At 39.9% G+C, this 21,801-nt stretch overlaps 1 protein-coding gene across 1 annotated transcript; it reads left to right on the forward strand.

The window, feature by feature from the left end:
• Window positions 1-9,611: 9,611 nt before the first annotated feature.
• Window positions 9,612-21,676, forward strand: LOC106631558 (cadherin-87A-like). Its single transcript, XM_055725995.1, has 13 exons — window positions 9,612-9,624; window positions 10,759-10,895; window positions 11,609-11,752; window positions 13,539-13,783; window positions 14,271-14,380; window positions 15,086-15,220; window positions 15,732-15,868; window positions 16,506-16,703; window positions 17,066-17,160; window positions 18,509-18,664; window positions 19,478-20,405; window positions 20,822-21,032; window positions 21,422-21,676. Exons 1-11 carry the CDS (start codon window positions 9,612-9,614, stop codon window positions 19,707-19,709), a joined length of 1,602 nt encoding a protein of 533 aa, XP_055581970.1. The 3' UTR covers window positions 19,710-20,405; window positions 20,822-21,032; window positions 21,422-21,676.
• Window positions 21,677-21,801: the final 125 nt, after the last annotated feature.

Genomic DNA, 21,801 nt, shown 5'->3' on the forward strand with positions numbered 1-21,801 from the left:
ACATTCATGTGAGTATTTATTCTAGCTGATTTCATTGATTTTTACTGCTGTTAATCAGATAAATTATTGTGTATACAGAGGAGTGTTCCAGCACTGGCCATCATGTATGAATATATTTTAAGCTCTTTACTGCTGACAAATAATTTAACTGGTCAAGTAACTTGTAGAATGTATTCAGGACAGCAAGGAAACATACTAAAAATTAAACAGTGTCTTCTGAAAATTTTAGGATCAATAAAAGTGGACACTTCTTAAGACTAATTGACAATTGTGTATACATACCTAGGGATTAGAACTTTCCTATGGTGGATGTTCGTGCAATGTAAAACTGACTGTGAATGCCATGTTCTAGCTACTCTTCACAGCTTGCTTTGTAGACAGTTCAAACCCTCAAAATGCAAGGGATTTCCTTATTCTTTTAAGCGCCACATCACAGATATGCATCTGTATACTGTGGGTTTATGTTGCTTAGTGCCACGTCTGATCATGTGACAAATTTGATCTGGGTCCAGGCTTGAGCTTTTGATTAATTGTTCATGAAATGAGGCAGAGCATATGATACGGTGAGGACACCAGCTAGAGGAAGACATGTGACACCCAATCAAGTACAGGGCTAGAGCAGTGCCATTGGTGATAACTGGCCTAGCAGAAAGCCTTCCGAGACAGTTTCACAATTTTTGGAACAAAACTGAAAGTGTAAAATAAGTTTGTATCAATGTAGTGCTTCATTTAATGACAGGTTGTTTCTTTGCAGGCCACTGATTCTGGCAAACCCTCACAATCTGCAAGCTTAGTTCTAAGCATCACTGTGGAAGATGTGAATGACAATCCACCAGTGTTCCCCCAGAAATCATACTCCATGACTGTAAAAGAGAATGAGCCTCCACACGTGGTACGTGGCATTAAGAATAAATAGGCTGTTCTGCAGTTGTTTTCTTTACCTAAACTTGGAAGTGGTAGTAATCTATGATGACTGTGCTGTGGCAAACATATTTTTTTACTTTGTGCAGTCTGTAAAATCACACAGTGTGTTTGTTTTATATGACAGTGCAGCATCCATCCCACTGACTATTCTAAAGCTCTTTGTGCCACTCCCCCTTTCCCTCCTGTCCCCAGCAGTGATGCCACACCACGTGGATCTAGTTTTCAGAGGACCTATGGGCAACATGTTTTAAAGATGCTGTAGGTGTTAGGCATATATCCAGCATCCCTTTGTTCCTAAGGTTTTCTGTCTTCTCCCAGTGTATTAATTTCTGGCTCCATATCTGCCTTGCAGATGTGAACTAACGGTTTACAGGAATCAAGGGAAAAGGTGCCACGTGAGAATCTGTAACACCTCTCACCAGCCCTGCTGTATGCTGTGTCAGTATTCTAGCAATGCAGTTATGGCATATGAGTAATTCAGTCAGTAAACACTATATAAATAAGTACCAGTCTTATGTGTAGTTTTGCCACTCTCTTTTTTCTGCTCCAAGCCTGGTGGATTTGTTTGGGTTTTTTTCATTTTGTTTTGCTTTTCTCATTTAGATTTTGAGTGCAGCAGCCACAGATGAAGATATAGGGTACAATGCCATGATTCATTATACCGTAATTGGAGAGACTGCTTCATTTCATGTTGGAGAACTTTCTGGAAATATTACAACTCTTCAACCTCTGGACTATGAAAGTCATTCACAGTACACATTTATTCTGAAAGCTTTCAATCCTGGAGTGCCTTATCTCCAGGACACAGCAAACATTACAGGTAGCTCTTGGTTACCACAGAAAATTTATCTTAATTTGCCTTAGGGAATATTTCAGCATATGTAATTATGAGGCATAAAGATTTTTTATAAAGTAAATTATTGGAAACGATTATGTTGCCTTTTCACTACAGCCAGATTAAATTTTCTCAAAAAATGTTTGGCTTGTCAAAAATGAAGATTTTTCAAACAAGCAGACATTACTTCAATGAATTTACAGATTTTTCTATGGCATTGTTTGAGTACCTATTGATATTTTTACTGAAAAGTTTGCCAAAAACGTAACTTGGTTCTTTTTCTGCTTTTCTAGAGAAAGCCTGCTTCTAGGGTGGTAAAAAAATGTTGACAATGATTGTTAGTGTTGTTAAAATAACAGTTCTTGATTGCTGTTGGTTTTTCCCTTAATATACATAAAATGTAAAAAATACATAGGTATAATATACATAAAAATAAAAATAATGATCTTTTTTTTTCCCAGCACAACATAAAAAGATTTCTGTGAAGCTGGTATCCTAGATTTTGGCTAGCCCTACTTTTGATCAGTATGACTGGAAGTATTGGTTTCTTTATTACTTCTGGTTCTGTGTTATTCTCTGTTAGTTGTGTTACCGTGCAGCCAGCTTCACTAATTGGGGACCATGACCCTGTTGTGCCAGGTCATGTACAAATATAAAGCTAAGCAATCCTGTCTCACAATGCTTGCAATCTAAGCCAAAGACTAGAGATACCAGATGAATACGGACACAGAAGGGAGCCCAAAGAAACAGTAAGATGATACTGTTCATGAGGAGAGTAGTGACAGCGTGCTAGCCAGTTGTCGTGGTTTAACCCTGGCCAGCAACTAAGTACCATGCAGCTGCTCGCTCGCTCCCCCTCCCAGGGGGACGGGGGGGAGATTCAGGAAAAGGGTAAAACTCATGGGTTGAGATAAGAACAATTTAATAATTAAAATAACAACAGTAATAATTGTAAAGAAAAGGAGGGAGAGGGAAAGAGGAATAAAACCCAAAAGGGAAAAAACCCAAGTGATGTACAGTACAATTACTTGCCCCCTGCTGACTGATGCCCAGCCAGTCCCTCAGCAGAAATTGTCCCCCCAGCCCAACTCCCCTGAGTTTCTACACTGAGCATGACATTCTATGGTATGGAATATCCCTTTGACTAGCTCAGGTCCAGCTGTCCTGGCTGTGTCCCCTCGCAGTTTCCCATGCTCCTCCAGCCTTCTCACTGGCAGGGCCTGAGAAGCTGAAAAGACCTTAATATAAACGTCACTTAGCTACAACTAAAACCATCAGTGTGTTATCAACATTTTTTTATACTAATTACAAAACACAGCACTGAACCAGCTACTAAGAAGAAAATTAACTATCCCAGCCTAAACCTGGACACCAGAAGTGCAGCCACTGTGGGAAACTATTGCTTTAGCAATAAATAATTTAATCCACAAAGGCAAGCATTTTGAAGTACAGAAAACAAGGTTGCCATCTGGTTTAAATTGAAAGATCTCCAACTCAATTCAGAGGAGCTGTACTGGTTTATATTAACTGAAGAAATTGCTTGCAGCCATTTAGGTGAAACTCAGGTCTGCATTCAGATATGCACCTTCTTTTCTTAGTTACCGTGGAAGATATTAATGAAGAAGGACCTGTATTTGACAAGCCCTCATATTACCAGATCCTTCTAGACAATTCTACAGCTGGCACACTAGTAGTAGATATCAATGCAAGAGATGAAAGCAAGGGTTATGATGAAGGCATTTTCTACAATATTTCAGGTATGTTAATAAAAAATCTTGTGGGTGGTTATTACTGGGCTACTTGCATACTGCTAAACTAAACTGTATGACACGTGAATGAGAGAAAAGGGTCAAAAATTGAAATAACAGGTTCTGACTGGATGTAAAAGGAAAAAAAGTCCTTAAAAAAGAGCATAACTAAGTACTAGAACAGGTCGCCCAGAGAGGCTGTCCTTGCAGGTTTTCAGCACCTTATGAATCAAAGCCTTGAGCAACCTGCTCTGAATTTGTTCATGACTGCTTTGAGCCAAGAGATTAGACTAGAGTCCTCACAAGGGCACTTCCAGCCCAAATGGTTCTGCGACACAGATGCAGAATCAAGAGAGACCAGGTGTCTTGCTCCAAGTCACATATACAGATCAGGATTTCAACCCGTCTGCCGTATATCCTGGGCATATAATTCAGTCATTTGTCTCTGTTGACTCCATTGAACATCTCCAATACTTGTTTTTCTGCCTTCAGGTGGAAACTCAGAAGGCCTCTTTAGTCTTTCCAGCAGCACAGGAGTACTCACATTAACAAGAGACTTATCCAAACAGACTGTTCCCCTGTATTACTCCTTGATGGTCACTGCTACGGATTTGGGTCTGCCACCTCTTTCAACTTCTGTAGAGGTACTAACATTTTTACTTTAGTGTCTACTTGCACAGTTTATTCTCCAGATTGTTTATTCTAAAGTGAGAGTCACTACACCAGGAAATGGGTATTAGTGAGACAAAACTAATGCACAACGGGTATCAGAATGTCAGAGTCCCGCTTTTGTTTCCAGAACAGGATAGAAGATGAGGAGTTACAAAGTTATAGTGATACAGCAATTGCTGACACATCACCCATCACAGCTGTGATCATTCCATTGTAGCAAAGAAAGACAGAAGCTCTAGACTGTGAGGGATGAACATCAGAGGAGTGGACACTTCTGTGCAAGGTCAACAAGTGGGGCAGTCAGAGGGGATGTAATGGAAGTATGCGACAGAATAAACAGGAGACATCAAACAAAGCCTTCCTATTTGTTTTCGTGTAATACAAGAAAAAATAAGTTGTAACTTGAAGACTGAGAAATGTAAAAGAAGTATCTTCTTACACAATGCTCATAACTTTTGCCACTAAATATCACAGCTTAGCAGAATTCAAAAAAAAAGGACCAGAAATGTATGTGGATAAAAACATGTAGAAAATTATATTCAACCTTAAAAAGTAGGCTTATGAGCCATCATTCTTCAGAGCATTGGACAGCAGCTGTCTAGTATAATTTAGAAATAAGTAAATTATTTTTGTGAAGCAGAAGGCATCATTTATTGCCTGTCACCTTTTTTTCACATATAAACTCAGTTATAAAAATTTTAAAATAATGTACTTACAAGTTCCTGCTCTGGTCACACATTCTCCAGTGGAAGAATTTGTTGCAAATATAGATTAGTATGTCTGAGAGCTGTTTAGCTAGACAAGTAATTTGAAATGTGCTGTATGCAATAAAATGGAATCCCTCTATTAAATAGAGAGAGAGAAAGTCCAGTTGGATTTGATGATCTTAAAGGTCTTTTCCAACCTAAATGATTCAATGATTATATGATTTGGGAAAGCATACAGGTGAACCTAAACTGATGAAGTTGCTGGCATTTTTTCACTAACCTTCACTGCCTTCAAGGCACTGATGTGTCAGACTTGGCATGCAGCAATCGCAAGCTTGTTCTTAATGGTAAAGTTATGGACTTCTGCTGTTGCGTACCTCAATGGAAAAGCCTGCTAAACCTGAAAAGATAACTGCTGTGGTCATCTCCTTTTCTCCGCAGGTGTCAATAACGATAGCTCCCATCACCATTTCATTCCCGGTGTTCTCTGAAGCAGTCTATCAGCCTGCTCCTCTGAGTGAGAAGACGCTGCCAGATACGTTTGTGGAACATATCCGTGTGCTGTATAAGTTCCCTGTGATATTCACTATTGTATCTGGAGATGGAAAAGGTAAGCTCTTTATGTGAAATAACAAGGAAGAGGGTGTGTTAAACAACTAGCGCTGCAGAGCGCTTAGCTTTCGGATTATTTCTTCTCTCTCTCATTTTGCTTTTATCTCAGTTCTACAGCCATTAATACTGGACGTGTATCAACCAGATGTACCAACTTGATATGGGGCACATGATTGAATTTCTGTCAGAGTAGCTAGAGCCACATGATACAGAGCTGAGTGCACCAACTTTATAGTTTTTTTATGTGTGCTACAGGAAGATCAGGTGGTACCTGGTCAGGCATAAAGTTACAGTGACTGGAGAAAGAATACCTCATTGAGCATAAAGACTGCTGGTAGAAAAACTGACTCGGCAACCTTTTCTTAATGAATGTGAATGCATAGAGTAAGTTTACATGGGATCAAGCAGATCCCATGTAACGTGTCTGTTTTTTACTAAACATAGAGCCGAATTTTACTGTATCATCAAACATAGCCACATTGTATTTCTTTTTTGTAAAGTGTTTTGTATTAAGTTGTGGTCTCCTTGAAGTTATTTGCAGAATTCCTCATCTGCAGTAAGAATGGGACTTCATAGGAAATAAAATAATTTCTGCCTGAAACAGCGGCAAATAATCTTTGACTGTTTCAAAGGAAGTGAAGACCTTCAGACTGGAGAGTGGTGGAGTAAACTTCTCCCCTTTGCTTCCTTTCTGACCTTCTGAACTATTTGTTTATGTTGCTGCCCTGGATATACCTGACATTATTGTAAATACATGTTGAATTTTATTTGCTCTTTGAAGAATACTGTAGCATATAATATTCATATACATAATGTATGTTTTGCATTGAAGGGTTCATATATTCAGTTTTAACTAACAAAATCCTAACCAGAATAATTTCTGTTTTTTTTTTAAACAGGGTATTTCAATATTGATGCATCCACTGGTATCATAAGAACGACAAAGAATTTTAAACTGGAAGATTTTCCAGTCATTTTCAAGGTGCGAGCAACAGATTCGTCTAATGCTGGCATTTTTAATGAAGTTAATGTGAATGTGGAAGTTATTGATGAAAATGATTTCCCTCCAGTTTTCCCATTCTCTCTACTAGAAGCAACACTGAAAGAGGTAAGAAAATGTAATCCAAACCAAATCACAAAAATAAATCCTAAAAATAATAAAAAAATATTTTGGTAAGTAAACATTCTGGAACTAGACAGGCTTACCATTCTGTTCTGCCATACGATATTTTAAAGTTTATTTCAAGCTGAAAATCCAAATGTACAAAGAGAATGGTCTAGATGTGTGGCCATATTGAAGAAAAAGTGAATCCTTTATTAATAAAAGGGGCTTCATAAAGGAAAACCAGCCACCCCATTTTGCACATTTGCACACAGAGAATGTTCCTGTGCATTCAAAATCTAGTGGATGTGCTGGGCACCTCATAGGCTCTCACTCAGCCTTTTGTAAGGGAGCTTCACACAGAGGAGCAGCAGGCAAAAGTCTCTAATTTAGCAACATTTCTCCGCTTGCTCATGTAAAGTTTGTTGTGATTCTTCCTGACTCAAGGTAATCAGTGGCGGAAAGCAAGCCACGTGTCTGTGGCTGTTACCTTATGACAGCCTACCAAAGAAGCCACAGCATTTAATAATGCAAAAGCATCCAGTTCAACATTTAACTCTTCAATTTTCAAAAAACGCTTTTCACACTTTAATCTGCTAGCTACTTTTTTTAAAAGAAGCACGTTAATTATGTTTGTTTTATATAGCACATACCTTGCCTTTGATCTTCCCAGCTGATTCACAAACGTTCTCTTTAACAGCCACAACTGATTTAAGATCTAGCCCATTTCTAACATTGAGCTAAATATAGTTTTAATTATTACGCCTATTTTTAATGTTCCCAGTTAGCTTAATGAAGAAGAATTAGAATCACATTTCCCAACCTTAAAAATTGATTTCCATGTGAAATGTTTACACAGTAGGAATTGCTGGATGCCATGTTGGATCAAATAACTTCAGATCAGGTCTCAAATGGCCATGAAAGTGAAACACTGACATTTACTGTCAATCTTGATGCTAGTAACATTTTTAAAAAGGAAGAAATAGATTTTTTTTTTGAAAAGAGTAATTATTAGCCAGATAGTGTTCAAAAAGAAACATGATTTTGAAGACGAGAACATCCATTGAGTTTCATAGGAGTAGAGGCTGTTAACCATAACATCTGGTCTCTTTGAAATCATGATTCTGCTTCCTGAAGATAACTACTGTAGGTAGAGATGTGGGGGCAGAAATAGTTTTCTTCCATAAATTAGTGACAACAAGAGATTCTCTTACTGTGCTGAACAAGCTGTATAATTTTTGATTTTAAAATGTCTATACTAAGTGTATGCAGTACCTGTTACTTGCCCCCTTTTGTGTAATTCAAGAAATTGCAGCTAACCAGTCTCTGATAGCCTCAATCTGTTCTTCATCCACAGAATTTACTCGCTACTCAGATTGCCCGCTTGAAAGCTTGGGATAAGGATACAGGTAGAAATGGTTTCCTAACGTATGGCATTCTTAGTGGAGACAGACTAAAATTCAGGATAGATGAAGCAACTGGAATTCTTTATTCCACTGACTCCTTTGATTATGAAGAGGAACCAACAGAGTATCAGGTTTGCTTTAGATTTCTTCAGTTTTTGTTATTCAGAACTCTTTTTTTTTTTTTTCTTTTTTTTTTTTTTTCTTTTTCTTACACACACCCCTCCTGGGTAACAGGTGATGCTTTTGTGTTTTTGTTTAGCTTGGGATTGCTTGAGCATTTTATGCATTGTTTCACAATAAATCACATCTCGAGATGTGATGCATTATTAAAGCAAGACACCGCCTTTAGACCAGGGGTCATCAAACTTTTTACACAGGGGGCTGGCAGGTGGATGAAGTGGCAGGCAGCCATCTGCGGCTGCTTGGTTTTCCCCCCTCAACCCCAGGCGGGGGTGGGGCGGGGGGTTCTGTAAATACGGGGGGCCGGATTGAGGACCCTGGGGGACCATATCCAGCCCACAGGCCGTAGTTTGAGGACCCCTGATATAGACTATAATGAAATTCAAGAAAGGCTCATTGTTCAGCTGTCCCTACAAACTCTCAAATGCTTCTGCATGTGAATAACTCACTTCACAATGACAGCTCATGTATTCAGTGCTATTTGCTTGAATCTGTACTGGACTGAGACCTTGGCAGATGATAAAATTCTCAGTTAATCTTTATTGTTGCTGCCACTGCTGGATATTTTTAATGATATTATTTGGCTTCAAGCTAAAATATTGGTGAATTTGTTGGTTCTATATAGAAAGACCTTTTTTATTGACCAGATACCCCTTTTCAACAATAATTTTGAGGTGAATTCAGAATTTGACTTTACATTTCTCAAAAATACTTCAAAACTTAAAATTCACTGAGATTTTTTTAATCCTTACGCAGGTATCTATTTGTATGATTTCTCATTACCAATAATTGTGTAACTTGCAGATTGTGATATATGCTGAAGATGATGGAATCCCTGAGAAGAAAAGAGGTTACTGCACAGTTGTCATAAAGATCATTGATGTTAATGACTGGCCACCTGTTTTTGATCCAGTGACTGAATTCAGTGTAAATGAAAATGCACCTGTGGGATCCGTAGTTGGAAAAATCACAGCAACGGACAGAGACACAGGAGACAATGCCTTTGTTCTATATAGCCTTACAGGTAACAAGGAATTCTCTTACTGCACTGGAACAACTGTCACTTTGTTGTCTGTACTGTTACGAGCATAAATAGCATTATGTGTTTCCTCTCCTAACCCCTTTCCACCCTTTTCCCACCCTTTCCAAGAAGGTTCACCTTCACCTGGTTTGGTATTTTACTAATTTATGCTCATACAGCTTTCAAACTGAGTAGGAACTTCTTTTGCAGAAATTACAAATTGTTGTGCTTTTAATCATACTCCTAGTTCTGTTAAAAAATGAGCTTTTAAGACAATCTTTAGCTACTCGACTGCCACAGCTGCAATCAGCAGGTGTAATTTTGATGAATAAAATGCCCACAGCTTTATTGAATGAGGAATAAGGGTCTAGGGCCTAATTGGTCCCTGCCCTGTAGAACCTGTAATGCCTGTGCCAGGTATTAAATGCTGCTAAATTAAGCCTCTCCTCAGCCTGTGGACTCTGAACATTTCAAAAGCTACTAGGAGCAGATGTAAATGGTATCACAAGTGTGTCAGGGACCTGATTCACTACCAAGGGCTGCTGGAGGGCTGTCATCTTCACCCTTGTCCTGGATGCCTTTACCTCTGCAGCAGGGGAGCCGCAACAGACAGCAGGTCACATACTCTGCTGCCGCAGATCTCTGCCGAGGCTATTAATAAAAACTGCCTTCAATTTCATTTTTCATTAATGTGCCAGCTGGTGAACTGCAGTGGCTGAGGGCTCTGATTTGTGCTTCCAGTCACGTTTAGCTGGGGTAGCTGACGGAGTTACAGTTGAGAAGAGTGCACCTTTTGCCACTGCCCCTAAATCTGACAGATTTAGACTCTGCATCTGGAGATTTAGACTCCTCTGGACCAAAGCCTGCAGTAGTCGGGTTTTTGTTGTATAGGCCATCAAGAGCTATGTGTATCCAGTTTATATGCTTTTAGAGTCTTTTATTTCCAATATGTATACAGACTTCGAGGTGGTTTTGGACAAGGGCGGCCAAACCCAGTAAAAGTCACTGCTACTGGCAAACTGATTTCTTTTGAGATCCCGTGTGTCACTCAGCCCACCTCCATCAGAGACAGAATAAATTCAGTCACATCTTCTCTTAGAGATCTTGGCAGGAACATTGTCTTGTCACAGCATTTCATGACTGCAACCAGCAAACATGAGACTGAATATAGAGAAGGTCAGAGGACTGTAAAAATGTCTGAGAACACCTCTAATCTCCTCTAATTATTGCACACACTTGGAGGAACTTGCTTCCAGAGATTCATCCCAGAACTCCAATGTGCTGTCCATCATCATTTACATGCCTCAAGCACTGTTACTTTCTGAGTGTGACAGACGTGCCTGCATAACTTGTTAAACCATTCTATCGGCTCACGTTTCAAATGCTCATTCACTCAAAGTATTTTCTGGTTTTCTTCTACATTATCTATATGATATCTAAAAAATTGTTATAATAAACTCAGGACACAAGTAAACATATAATTTAAGAGTGTAGTTAATTATGTGCTTCTAAGATGCATTCATTGATAATGCTTCTTTAAATGTGTTTCAGAAGGTGGAGGAAATGTGTTTGAAATAGATGAATTGCATGGTTACATTAAGATAAAGAACTCTCCAGACTACGAAACCATGAATAAATACACCCTTACAGTGAATGCAGTCAACAATAAATCTGGCCCTTTCCATCAGGTAAAAGATCATTGTTGTAATAAACAGTGACTCTTGCATTCAGAGTGGATTTTGAACTAGTGGGAGGGAGATCTATCAAAGACATCTATTGTGCAGAATAAGTCAGACACCTAATCATGTTTAGGGTCAGACTTTTGCGACCTTTGTCCATGCTGTTCATATTATAATCCATAATTAGTTGAAATACTTCAAAATCATGCAAGGCAGAATTTGACCCTGAATTGCTTGCAGACTAACCTGTGCTGAGGAGCTGGAATTCCTGCCTGCTGCTGTTAGTACTTTAAATGCCATGATAATTTTTAAGGGGAAAAAAAAGTAATTTTCAGAAAATTATTCTGGTTTTGTCTGCTGTATTTCTTTTATTTGAAAAGTTATTACACGTTTCTTTAACAGAACTTGAACATGTCTGGTTCCTTTAACTGCATCTAGCAGCAGCAGTAGGACATGTTGGCCTTCTAAACACATCCTGTTCTTACTCATTAAGACACCTTTCAAGAAGCAGAATTCTACTGCGACATTGAATGCCTGCCTCTCTCGTATTAAAATCCTGTAGTGAGCTCTGATGTTGAGTTCACAAAATTAAAACTAACACAATGTTTTACTACAGCACTTTCGAAGTCTAATTTATGCTTTCTGTTGCATATGCAATTAACAACAAAAAAATATTGCTGAATACGACATTCTAAAATGCATGAAACCATTTTGTTTTCTAGGCAACTACTCATGTCACTGTTCTAGTGATTGATGTGAATGATAATGCTCCAGTATTTGCTCAGAATTCCTATTCTGCTTCCATAAACATGATTAATCCTGTAGGTGCTCATGTCATAACTGTGAGTGCTACTGACAAAGATCAGGTAACTACTCCTGTTGGTTTTGACACTGCTTTAAACTGCAGCTCAAATATATTTTTCTCTGTTCTGTAGGCATGAAATGCCAAATGTAGCAGAAAGTAAATCCTGATTGACTAACAGCACTGGGAATTGGAAATTAGGACTTTCGATGTTTCTGCCTTGACACTGATGTATTCCCTGTCTTTGGGCATGCTTCTTCAGCTATTTTTGCCTTAATTTTTCCCCTTATTATATTGAGTTGTACTGGTCTTTCAGAAGTATGCAAGGACTGAAGCAATTTAGTGTCTGTGAAGTTATTTGAACTTCTGAAGTAGAAGAACCTGTAAAAGCTAGACATTGTGTAGCTGGCTTGAACATGGAAATGTCTGCTTACCAAATGCCTCTGAAGTGTGGTACCCCAGCTAATTATGTCCCCATTTTGTAAAGTAATTTTATTTAATGTATCCGTACTGCACCCATCAAGTAGTATCCAGGCACTGGCAGAGATATCCAGTAGTCATCCAGATCACCATGACAACATCACTACTGATTACATTATTTAAAAGATGAAACATCTAGAAGTGACAACAAAATAGGTGTAGGAGGTGCCTTCCTATTTCTTCACACATAATTTTGGTTAAAGTAGCTGCAGCTGTGGTATATTGCTGCAAATAATCTAATGGTCTGGGTTTTTATCATTCTTCTTAATGAATTTATATAAAAAGTGAAATTGCTTATGAAAGTTGCTGGACTCTGTGAGATCTGCATTATGACCCTAATGAAACTTATCCTTCAGATAATATGTCTGGTCCTCTGCCACGCAGAGTGGCTCTCATCCTCCCTGTGCCACGCTTTCAGGATTCTGGGGCACAGTCCAGCACTGAATTCATTAGACTTTGTCTCTGTTCCTCCCTGTTCCTGATATAATTATAAATCCACAGATTACTTAGTGATAACAGGTATTCATGGTAGGGTTTGATCCTGCTGCTGCAGAGCCATGGAAGAACAGAATACGATGCATTTCCAAAATACAGAGCAAAGTGCAATACGACACACCCTAAGGGTTGGTCAAAATGGCTTGTCTCGGGAAAGAAGTGATGTGCACAGAGTAAACAGGTTCCAGCTCTCCCACGGCAGGCAGGAATAGGGCTTACCCTCACAGCAGTGGGGAGGCTGTGCTTTTCCTCGAGGCGTGAAAAGGATCCAAGGGACTTTGGCTTATTTGCGTTGACATCACACCTTTAGATGACTCTCTTTCACAGTTCTGACTGTCAACCTCTGCATGTGCCCTTAATTTTTTTTTAGACTTTTTTTTTGTCACATTTTTACTGTGAACTGGCCTACTGCTTGTGAATTTTCTTCTGCTTTGTGTTTTTATCATCGCCCATCCTACCACAGATAACCCCAGGTTATCATTCTTGAAATAAATTCACTAGAGGTATTTAGACATGTCAAATCCCTTGTTTCAGTATTTGCCCTACCCTTCAAAATGTAGTCCCAGTGCATGTAGTTTTCTTTAGTATTGCTATGGGGTTGGGGTTTGGTATTTTTGTTTTTTTAATCTTGGAACTTCAAAATTATTTTGGGGTGGTGGAGGGCTTTGCCCATTGGCGCTTTCCCCTGCTGCTGCTTTTGTGTTACAGCTTCACCATGAAATAGCTCTGAGCCTGGTTCTCTCTAATTATTTAAAATACCTATGGAACCCTGTCCATTTAAGCATGGAAATAGGGAGATTCCAGTGAGTCTGTACTAGGGGACTTGGGGCACTTGCAAGCAATAGTTGCGTGAAGTTGTGTTCCTTCCATGGCAGGGGCAAAATGGACTTATTGAGTACTACATCCTCCCTGACCAAAACTTCAGCCCATTCTTCCTGATAGAAGATATGAGTGAGGGGAAAATAATTACAACTGGAAACCTGTCTAGATCTGGAGAGATCCATTTAACAGTGATGGCTAAGGACAAAGGCTCTCCACCTTTAAATGGCACTGCAGTGATTACTCTTAATGTGTTTGACAACCATCCTTTTGTTCCTCGGTTTAACGAGAGCAGAATCAGGTGAGGCTTTCGTATTAACTTATATAACTGGTTCGTATTCTCCTGGTAGTGGAAAACATAGTAAAGCTGAAGCTCATTTTTGTATTCATCCACACAGAAGGAAGGACATCCCAGGTGGTTTTTTAAATAAAACATCCAGGAAATTCTGCTGTGCTGATGCTGATGGTTCTGTGAATGTGATTTGAGGCATTGCCTTTTATTTCTTTATCGTGCAGCTTGCATAAGCCAGACTCTTCATCCCTTTCCTCTTGCACACTAATAAAACATTCTTCTTTAGCCTTTACTCAAGGATAAACAAATGTCTAGCTAGAGAAGTAGGGCTTGCACTGCGCTCTGAAACCCAGTGAGCTCTAACAAACAACTAGTGGGGAGGGGGCAGGATTTTCCACAAAGAACTCACTCTTAAGGAGTTAAATTTCAAAGCCTGCCAGTGCAGCAGCTGCTGGGCAATTTAACATTATGATTTATCTTTTATTTTCTATGTTAGCATTTCCGTTTTGGAAAACACAGGAGTGGATTATTTCATTTACGCTTTTACTGTGGTCGAAACTTTAGGAAAACTGATTGATTATACAATTGTATCTGGCAATGAAAAAGGTGAGTGTTGTTTCCCTTATGAGTTAAAATAGCTAACAGAATAACCTGTCTTCTGTGTGGCAGATGTTGCTGTATGTAAATGAGGAGATGGAGACCAAGGATAAGAATCTGTGTCATTTAAAAAAAAAAAGAAAGTACACAAAGAATTTCTTTCAGACCTTCTTCAGCATGGACTTCATTAATCTTCTTTGGCTAAAGAGGGGGTAGTAACTTGCTAGAAAATGAGTTTCTGTAGCATTATGCTAGGATAATTTGCAAGCTGACAGAGCCAAAATGGAAGTTGTTGTTAGCAAGCAGCTTCCTCCCTGCCAGTCACTTTTAGTCTATCATTTCCTTGCACTCGCAACTATGTTAGGGCATCTGCCCTCCTTCAGCTTTTGCAGCTGTGCTGCAGCTCCACATGGCACACGAAAAAGGGAGTAATTGGAAACTGAGAGGAAACTTGGAAATCAGTGAAAAAGGAGTTGTGCAACAAGAAGCTGCAATTCTGTTTTCCAAGTATGTTGCTCCTTTACGTGTTTAAGGCCTGTCTGGTCACCCCTGCTGTGATACCTTTGCTGCACAGCTAGTGGAAGTGTTGCATTTCACTTTCTGAAGAGCAGAGGACCCCTAGAAACATCCTAAGAGCAACAAAGACATGAGAGGTAGAAGGGTTACAAGTGAAATAGTAGCTATAATAATGAAGGTGCATGTTTTTCCTTTCAGGTCATTTTAGATTGGATCCGAAAAGTGGTCAGCTGAGAACAGCGATTAATTTGAACTATGAGGAAGTTTCTCAGTATGTGATTTTAATTGAAGCAAATGAAAATCTCTTATCTGCCACAGAAGTCCAGCGTTCAGGTAACTTTTTGCTTTGAAGGACATTCCAACTTAAATCTGGGGCAATGAACACGTCTCCTGCGTTTACAACCCAATATAGGAATCATGATTCTCTTTAACTGAAAAGTCTGATGCGAAAGGTGAAAAGCTGAAGTTCAAGGTTGTACAGAGGAAAGCCAGCAGCCTTCCCCCAAGGGTGCAAACCCTCACAGGGCCCTACCATGGTCTCAGAGAAGAGTATAATAGCTGGGCATTGGACAACTTGGCAGGAGCTGGAGGAACCTGCCTGTCCCTTCCCTGGTGCAGCATAGCCAGCTGCTGTCACCTCTTGTCTTGAACTGCCTGCTCTCACTGAAGCCCCTGAAGGAGTGAGATATTGCTCCTCTGGGCACATCCCTGCTGCGTTCCCTTTCTTCTCCCTCTTCCTCCCATGCAGCAGAGATACTGCTGCAAAGCCACAGCCTGACCTAGCCTTTGAAAGCTGTGCTTTGCCAGTGTTCGTTGTTGCAGTTAACTTGTGGTTTTTTAATAGGCCTGCTTGCTCAAAATGTGGCAATGCTGACAATCTCAGTGCAGGATGTAAATGAAGAGCCAGCATTTTTGAATGATGCCTACTCTGCTCGGATACCGAACTCTGTGCTGTACAAGTACCCGGTTATTACAGTTCAGGTAGAGTAGCTTTCTGTGTTCTTCGTGAGAATAGAAATCTCTTCCAAGATTTGGATTTCTTCCACAGTTAAACTGGGCTAAAGGAGCTGTTCAGTCTGCTCTTGAAAGCTTGATGCAGATTCTGCCCATCAACCAGGTTTAACAAATCGCTGGTGAAGGATGGGATGTTTAGGGAACTGGTCCATACCTGTCCTACTAGTGGGTCTGTCAGAAGAGCTATACAGTCTGTTCTGACTCATGCTGCTGTTATGGATTATGTACCACACAGGCTACCGTTCTCTCTTCGGCACCATTAATCACTTTGTTATCTGTCAGACCCCAAAGGGAATTTGATTTCAAAATGGAACCGTTCTCATCTTGTTCTAAGTCTGGTGTTACCTCTCCGTTCTAGTCTGCTCCTTTTATGCTTGCAGCGTAATCCTCCAGACTTCATAGTAAATTTATTTCCCCTTTTATACCCTTGGTCTGATTCTGGTAGTTTGTGCCCCACTTTTAGTGCTAAGAAAGAAATACGACAGCACTATTCTAGAATACTCCAGTCTTACAAATAGAAACTGCAGAGTTTAATGATTGAAGGGCAATGGTGCAGCCCAAAAGCCACAAGCTGAGTTACACAAATCACCTTTTTTAAATCCAGGCCACAGATCCAGATTCAGGAGACAACGGACTTCTGCTGTACAGCTTAGTGAATACTCAAACAAATGAATTCGACATTGATGAAAATACAGGGCAGATTTTCACAGTTTCTGTAGCAGGAAAGGCTGGAACATTTTACCTGGAAGTCCGAGCTGCAGACCAAGGCACAAGGAGACTTACAGCCCGGACAACAGTCAATGTAAGGAAAATTGCTATTTATAGTCCTGATTTGCTTCCTTGACAAAACTCGGTATACAAGAAGGGCTAGGTTTGGTAATAACAACAAAAAACCCTACTTAACACCATACAGTGAGACTGTCAGATACACTGGTATTTACTACACACTTTCAGGCCAGAATTATGAGGTTGCCATTTCTAGTAACATATGAAAATATGTTGGCATGAAGACTGATTTTTAGAGGACAATTATTCTATATCACAGGGTTTTTTTGTGGTGGGACCTTTTTTTGGTGTGTGTGTTTGTTTGTTTGTTTGTTTAATCAATCTGAGAGAGATACATATGCTTCAGCAAACCTGACATGTAATTTGTTTCTTTCTTAGGTAACCCTTGATTCCAGTTCCTCTGACAACATTGTGGTAGTGGTGCTTAATCAGAAGATCAATGCTGTTGAAAGAAACATTGTTGAAGTAAAAAGGTATTTTTGAAACAGTGAATTATTCTGATACAATATCTAATGACAAATTTATAGTCCCTTTGAGATAGGTGGCTGAGAGCCTATAGGCGAGACAATACCCTAGCCAGTGCCCGTGAAAAGCTAGGCCTTAACTTGACGTAGTTCAGAATACTTTGTGGGAATTCACAGGAATCCACCAGTTTTTACCTGGTAAGGCTTTGGCCTGAGCTGATGAATGTGAAAGAGATCATTGGACTAGTCGATTTTGAGAGGTCTCTTCCTATCTCAATGTTTCTGTGATTTTAAACAGCCTGGAATAAAGTCCTTCATGGATAGTAGGCCCAAGATAGAAATGTGGAGGCAGATAGGATAGCAGCCACGAACCAAACCCACCTCGGCTACAGGTGAAAAAATCCCCCAAGTAGCACTGCAGCAGAGCTGCTCAAGAAGCTCTCGGCCCCACGGTGCTAGGGGGTGAGTTGGTGTTGTATGGATGGCCACACAACAATTAAAAACATATTTTGGCCTTTTGGGCTTGTTAATGAAGATACAAGATCTTTTGTTTGATTACACATAAGCATATATTTCCATTGGTAATATTGAGTCATGTGTTTTTGAGGGGAAATCCCTCTGAAGGTTGGAAAAATGAGTTTGTGATGCTGACGCTGTTATGGCACCAGTTTTTTGTTGGTAAAAATTAAATGGAAACCCTAGAGCTGCTCTGCTGCTTTCCTCAAAGCAGCTGGTACTGACTGCTGTCAGAATGATGGATTAACTGGGCCGCTGGTGCAATCCAGTGTGAAAATCTCTGTGGAAAAGGAGAAGAAAGCAATGAGGATAATGGGACTGAATTTCACTCCTTCCCACCTCTACTATTTATAGTACTCTATAGGTATCACTGCCTGTATTTACAAAAAATAACGTCAAGCATGAAATGAGCCGTATGTCACTTTGAAAAGCATGCTGTATTATATACTATGCAATATTGGTTATGAAAGCTAGGTATAAGGTTTTGTTAACCCTTCCTTTCTCTAAGTAATTGTTCAGTTATGTTAATGGCACCTATCTGAGAATTTTCAGGCTATGCACAAAAGTTATGTACTGTCTACTAATGAAAAGTATCTTCGCTTACCAGAGACAAGGACTGGATTTTTTTGTTTCCCTCTGCTACTCAGTCACTCAACGATATTGGTCAAATAGCTTAATTGCTTTGCTGATGATAATCCTGCATTTTTACATGCTTCTCTTAAAATACTAAATACCTGAAAGTGTTGTATTAAATACTACTTTTTCATCATCTCTAATTTCCAGAGTAGAAGAATTTGTCATTGCCCAGTTAATTTAAATTGTTTTCTTAACATGATGGCAGGGTCCTGAGAGATAAACTTGCATGGAATGTATACATCATTGATGTTTATTCAAATGAGTTTGAAAGAAAAGCAAGAAGCAGCACTGATGTAACCTATGTAAAATTTACTGCTTTTGATGAGGCAAACCAGGAATTACCTGCAGAATATGTAAAAAGGTCTGTATGGCACAGTCTGTCTTCTGGGTATCAGAGCTATGCAGCTGGGCTTTGTTTCACTTAAAATCATTAATGTCTTGGACTGAACAGGTTTAGATGAAATAACAGTTTAGCTGAAATTTACCTCGAGGCTTATTTTAGTATTTTTAGAATTCAGAAAGCTTTCATTATTTATCGAAAGGTGATTTTCAGAGTTGGACAAAAACATGGATAAGGCTGTTTAATTGTGCAAAATATATTTAAAAGTTAGTTTTAAAGAAAACAGAAGCAATATCATTAAAATGGATATTGACTTCACTTCAGAACTGCAGAGTGTTGATTAAAAACTTACATTTCAGGTGTATTTTACATTTGTTTCATAACATGTCAGTGGTATGAATGCATATTCATATAAACATTCTCTGAGGGGCAGCTGCTATTTAAACACACAATTTCTAGACTCAACACATCTCTCAAACAAGCACTTGTTTGTGGCCGGTATTGCTAATGGAGCCTGTGATCACAGGAACCTTTTTCTCTGAGGGAAAGTGCTGTTAGTAACTGTGAGGCTACATGCAGCTGCCTTAATGTGGATTTAGAGGATACTGACCTCTCAGATTCAATTTTCCAAGCTTTTGCATCATTTTAGTTCATAAGCACCAGGGCTGGTTGCAAGAAAACAAGAGTGTTTTCGGAATGAAAGACATGATAAATCTGAATCTTTGGAAAAGGTCTTGGTGGATGAGGGATTGGTATTCTGTTATTTTCTTTGTCACTGTTCAAGCCAAAATGAAGGTCTGATATGTCATCAGCATTTTACTCTTCTGTCTTCAGGAAACTTAGGGAGCAGAAGAGTAACATTGAGGTAGAACTGGAGAAAATATTTTCAATTCCTGTTACTGCTGCCATAGAAGAGGGTCGTGCTGAACCGGCAACGCCTGAACTCATTGCAACAATTGTGCTTAGCGTTCTGCTAGTCTGCACCCTCGTAGCCTTCCTGGTATACGTCCTTTTTACTATAAAAAGGAAAAGGTACAACTACTTTTACTTTAACAATGTAATTTAGACTTGCAACTATAAGTTTACTTCGAATGTCAACCTGAAAAGTACTTATCTGATAAATTACTGATATTTGCATGGAGTGTCACCTAAGATTTGCTATAAATCAAAATGCCTGGTGTTGTACCATAGATATTAGACATGCTACGCATAACTGGAAGTTGGTTTATTCTTGCTTGTCACACAGCAACAGCAGAAACAAATACTTTTAAAAACAGAGAAATGTGGAGAGCAGAAATTTTAACTGTGAAGGGGGACACAAGCAGCTGTGATATACCCGCATAAGTCTCCTCTAACCCCATGAATGCTGAAATCAAGGGAGGTTTTGCAGCTAACTTCAGTGGCAGCAGGACCAGCGGGTGGAGAAAAACAAATGCATTTCCAAGAGGGCAGCGGGTACCTACCCTGCTACCGTTACAGAAATATAGGAAATACTCCAAACCAATCCCCAGAATCATACTGAAAATAAATGCTGTGCGTTAAATTTACGATACAAACACATCATATTCTGTTTTTAAAGCAACTGTAAAGCCCATCTTCAAAGATAATTTTATTTTAATGTATTTATCATTTTCAAAAGGTATGAGCAACAGTATCTGGTTAAGAAGCAAGCTGAAATGAAGAAGGGTATTGATAATCTGTGTGCAGCTGATGGAAGAGGAAGTCTGAAAAGCTTAGAGAAACTAGAGCACATGAATAATGTGTAAGTAGAATGCTGATAACACAAATTTATTTAAAAATAGCATGTCAAAAGACATGTCAAAAGTTTATTCTGGTAACATAGCATTTTCCTTGTATCTTTCACTAGAGTATATAGACTGATTTTTTAAGAACCCTTACAATTTTAAGTTAAGAACTCTCTACACTCAAAGGAAGCTGATACCTTTTAATCTTGTATCAAAAATTACAAGGGCAAGTTCCTACTTTCTCTTTAGCAAATTGTTAAGCCATATGCAGGAAAAACACTCTTCAGGATACAAGAAGCTACTTCATGTTTCCCAGGGTAAAATCCCAGTGATTTTGAGATCAGTCTACGTGCTGCTCTCAGGTTTAGAGAGGCCAAGATTTTTGTCTCTTGACTATTTGCAAGCTCGAGGTGTTACGAATTCTCTCTTTCAGGGAAACTGACGTAATAGCATTTAGCAACATGGAAGACACCAAAAGAGGTGATGCTGACAAAGACGTAAATAAGGCTGATGAAAAATGCGCTTACCTTGAGACACTACTCTTAGATTGCGATGAAGAACATGAAGGAAAGGTAGCATCTGAAAGGGCTGCTGAACCTAGATATGTAGATGCCCAGCCCACTGCAAAAAGCACAACAGATCAGGTAATTACCTTTTCAATTGCCAGGAATGGAGTGAAAGATACTTTATCACTGTATGTCAAATAACTGAAACAATTATTGAAAGTGGTAAACCTGTGATAGCACTAAAAACCCACCAACTTATGTGAAGTAACAAAAAATCTTTGGGGAGGGGCTGTTTGTCCCTGCTGAGGAGGAGGAGGACTTTGTGACCCAAGAATGGTGACTTACATGTGTACAGTAAAGGGCTGTGTTGCGTGCTGCCCCTAAAACTTGCAGGCTTGAAAAGAATGCTTTCTTTGCAAGCGTTGGGGACAGAAATATGTGTGTATGTGTAAGTTAGAGGACTCGCACTGCTTAGGACATGCCGGCCCGGCCCGTAGCCCGGCCTGACGTGCCGCGTTTTCCCGCAGAGCTGCGCTGGGACCGCCGCAAACCCGGGGCCGGCGCCCGCCCCCGAGCTGAAGGGAGTCAAGTTTTCAGAAGTGGCAATTATTTTGCACGGGAACCCCGAAGATGAGCCCGATGATGACGATGTAGTTTTCCGTCAGTAAGAATGCTGGATGAAGAAAGCCCTGGCGGGATCCGCGGCAGGGGGAGCGAGCGGCGGGGAGGGGGAGCGCCGCCCCGTTCTGCGGAGGGGCCGGGGGCGGCGGGGCTGGCAGCAGCGCTGCCTTACACCGCATCTCGTCGCTCGGGCCGTGGGTAGAACGGGCGGACAATAAAACCGATTCCACAAGTGACGCCGGGTCGTTGTTCCGGGCGAGGGCACCCCGCTTCGCCGCCGCGCCTC

The sequence above is a fragment of the Falco cherrug genome, chromosome 13 (assembly GCF_023634085.1).
Source record: "Falco cherrug isolate bFalChe1 chromosome 13, bFalChe1.pri, whole genome shotgun sequence".
In the NCBI taxonomy this organism is placed as follows: Eukaryota; Metazoa; Chordata; class Aves; order Falconiformes; family Falconidae; genus Falco; species Falco cherrug.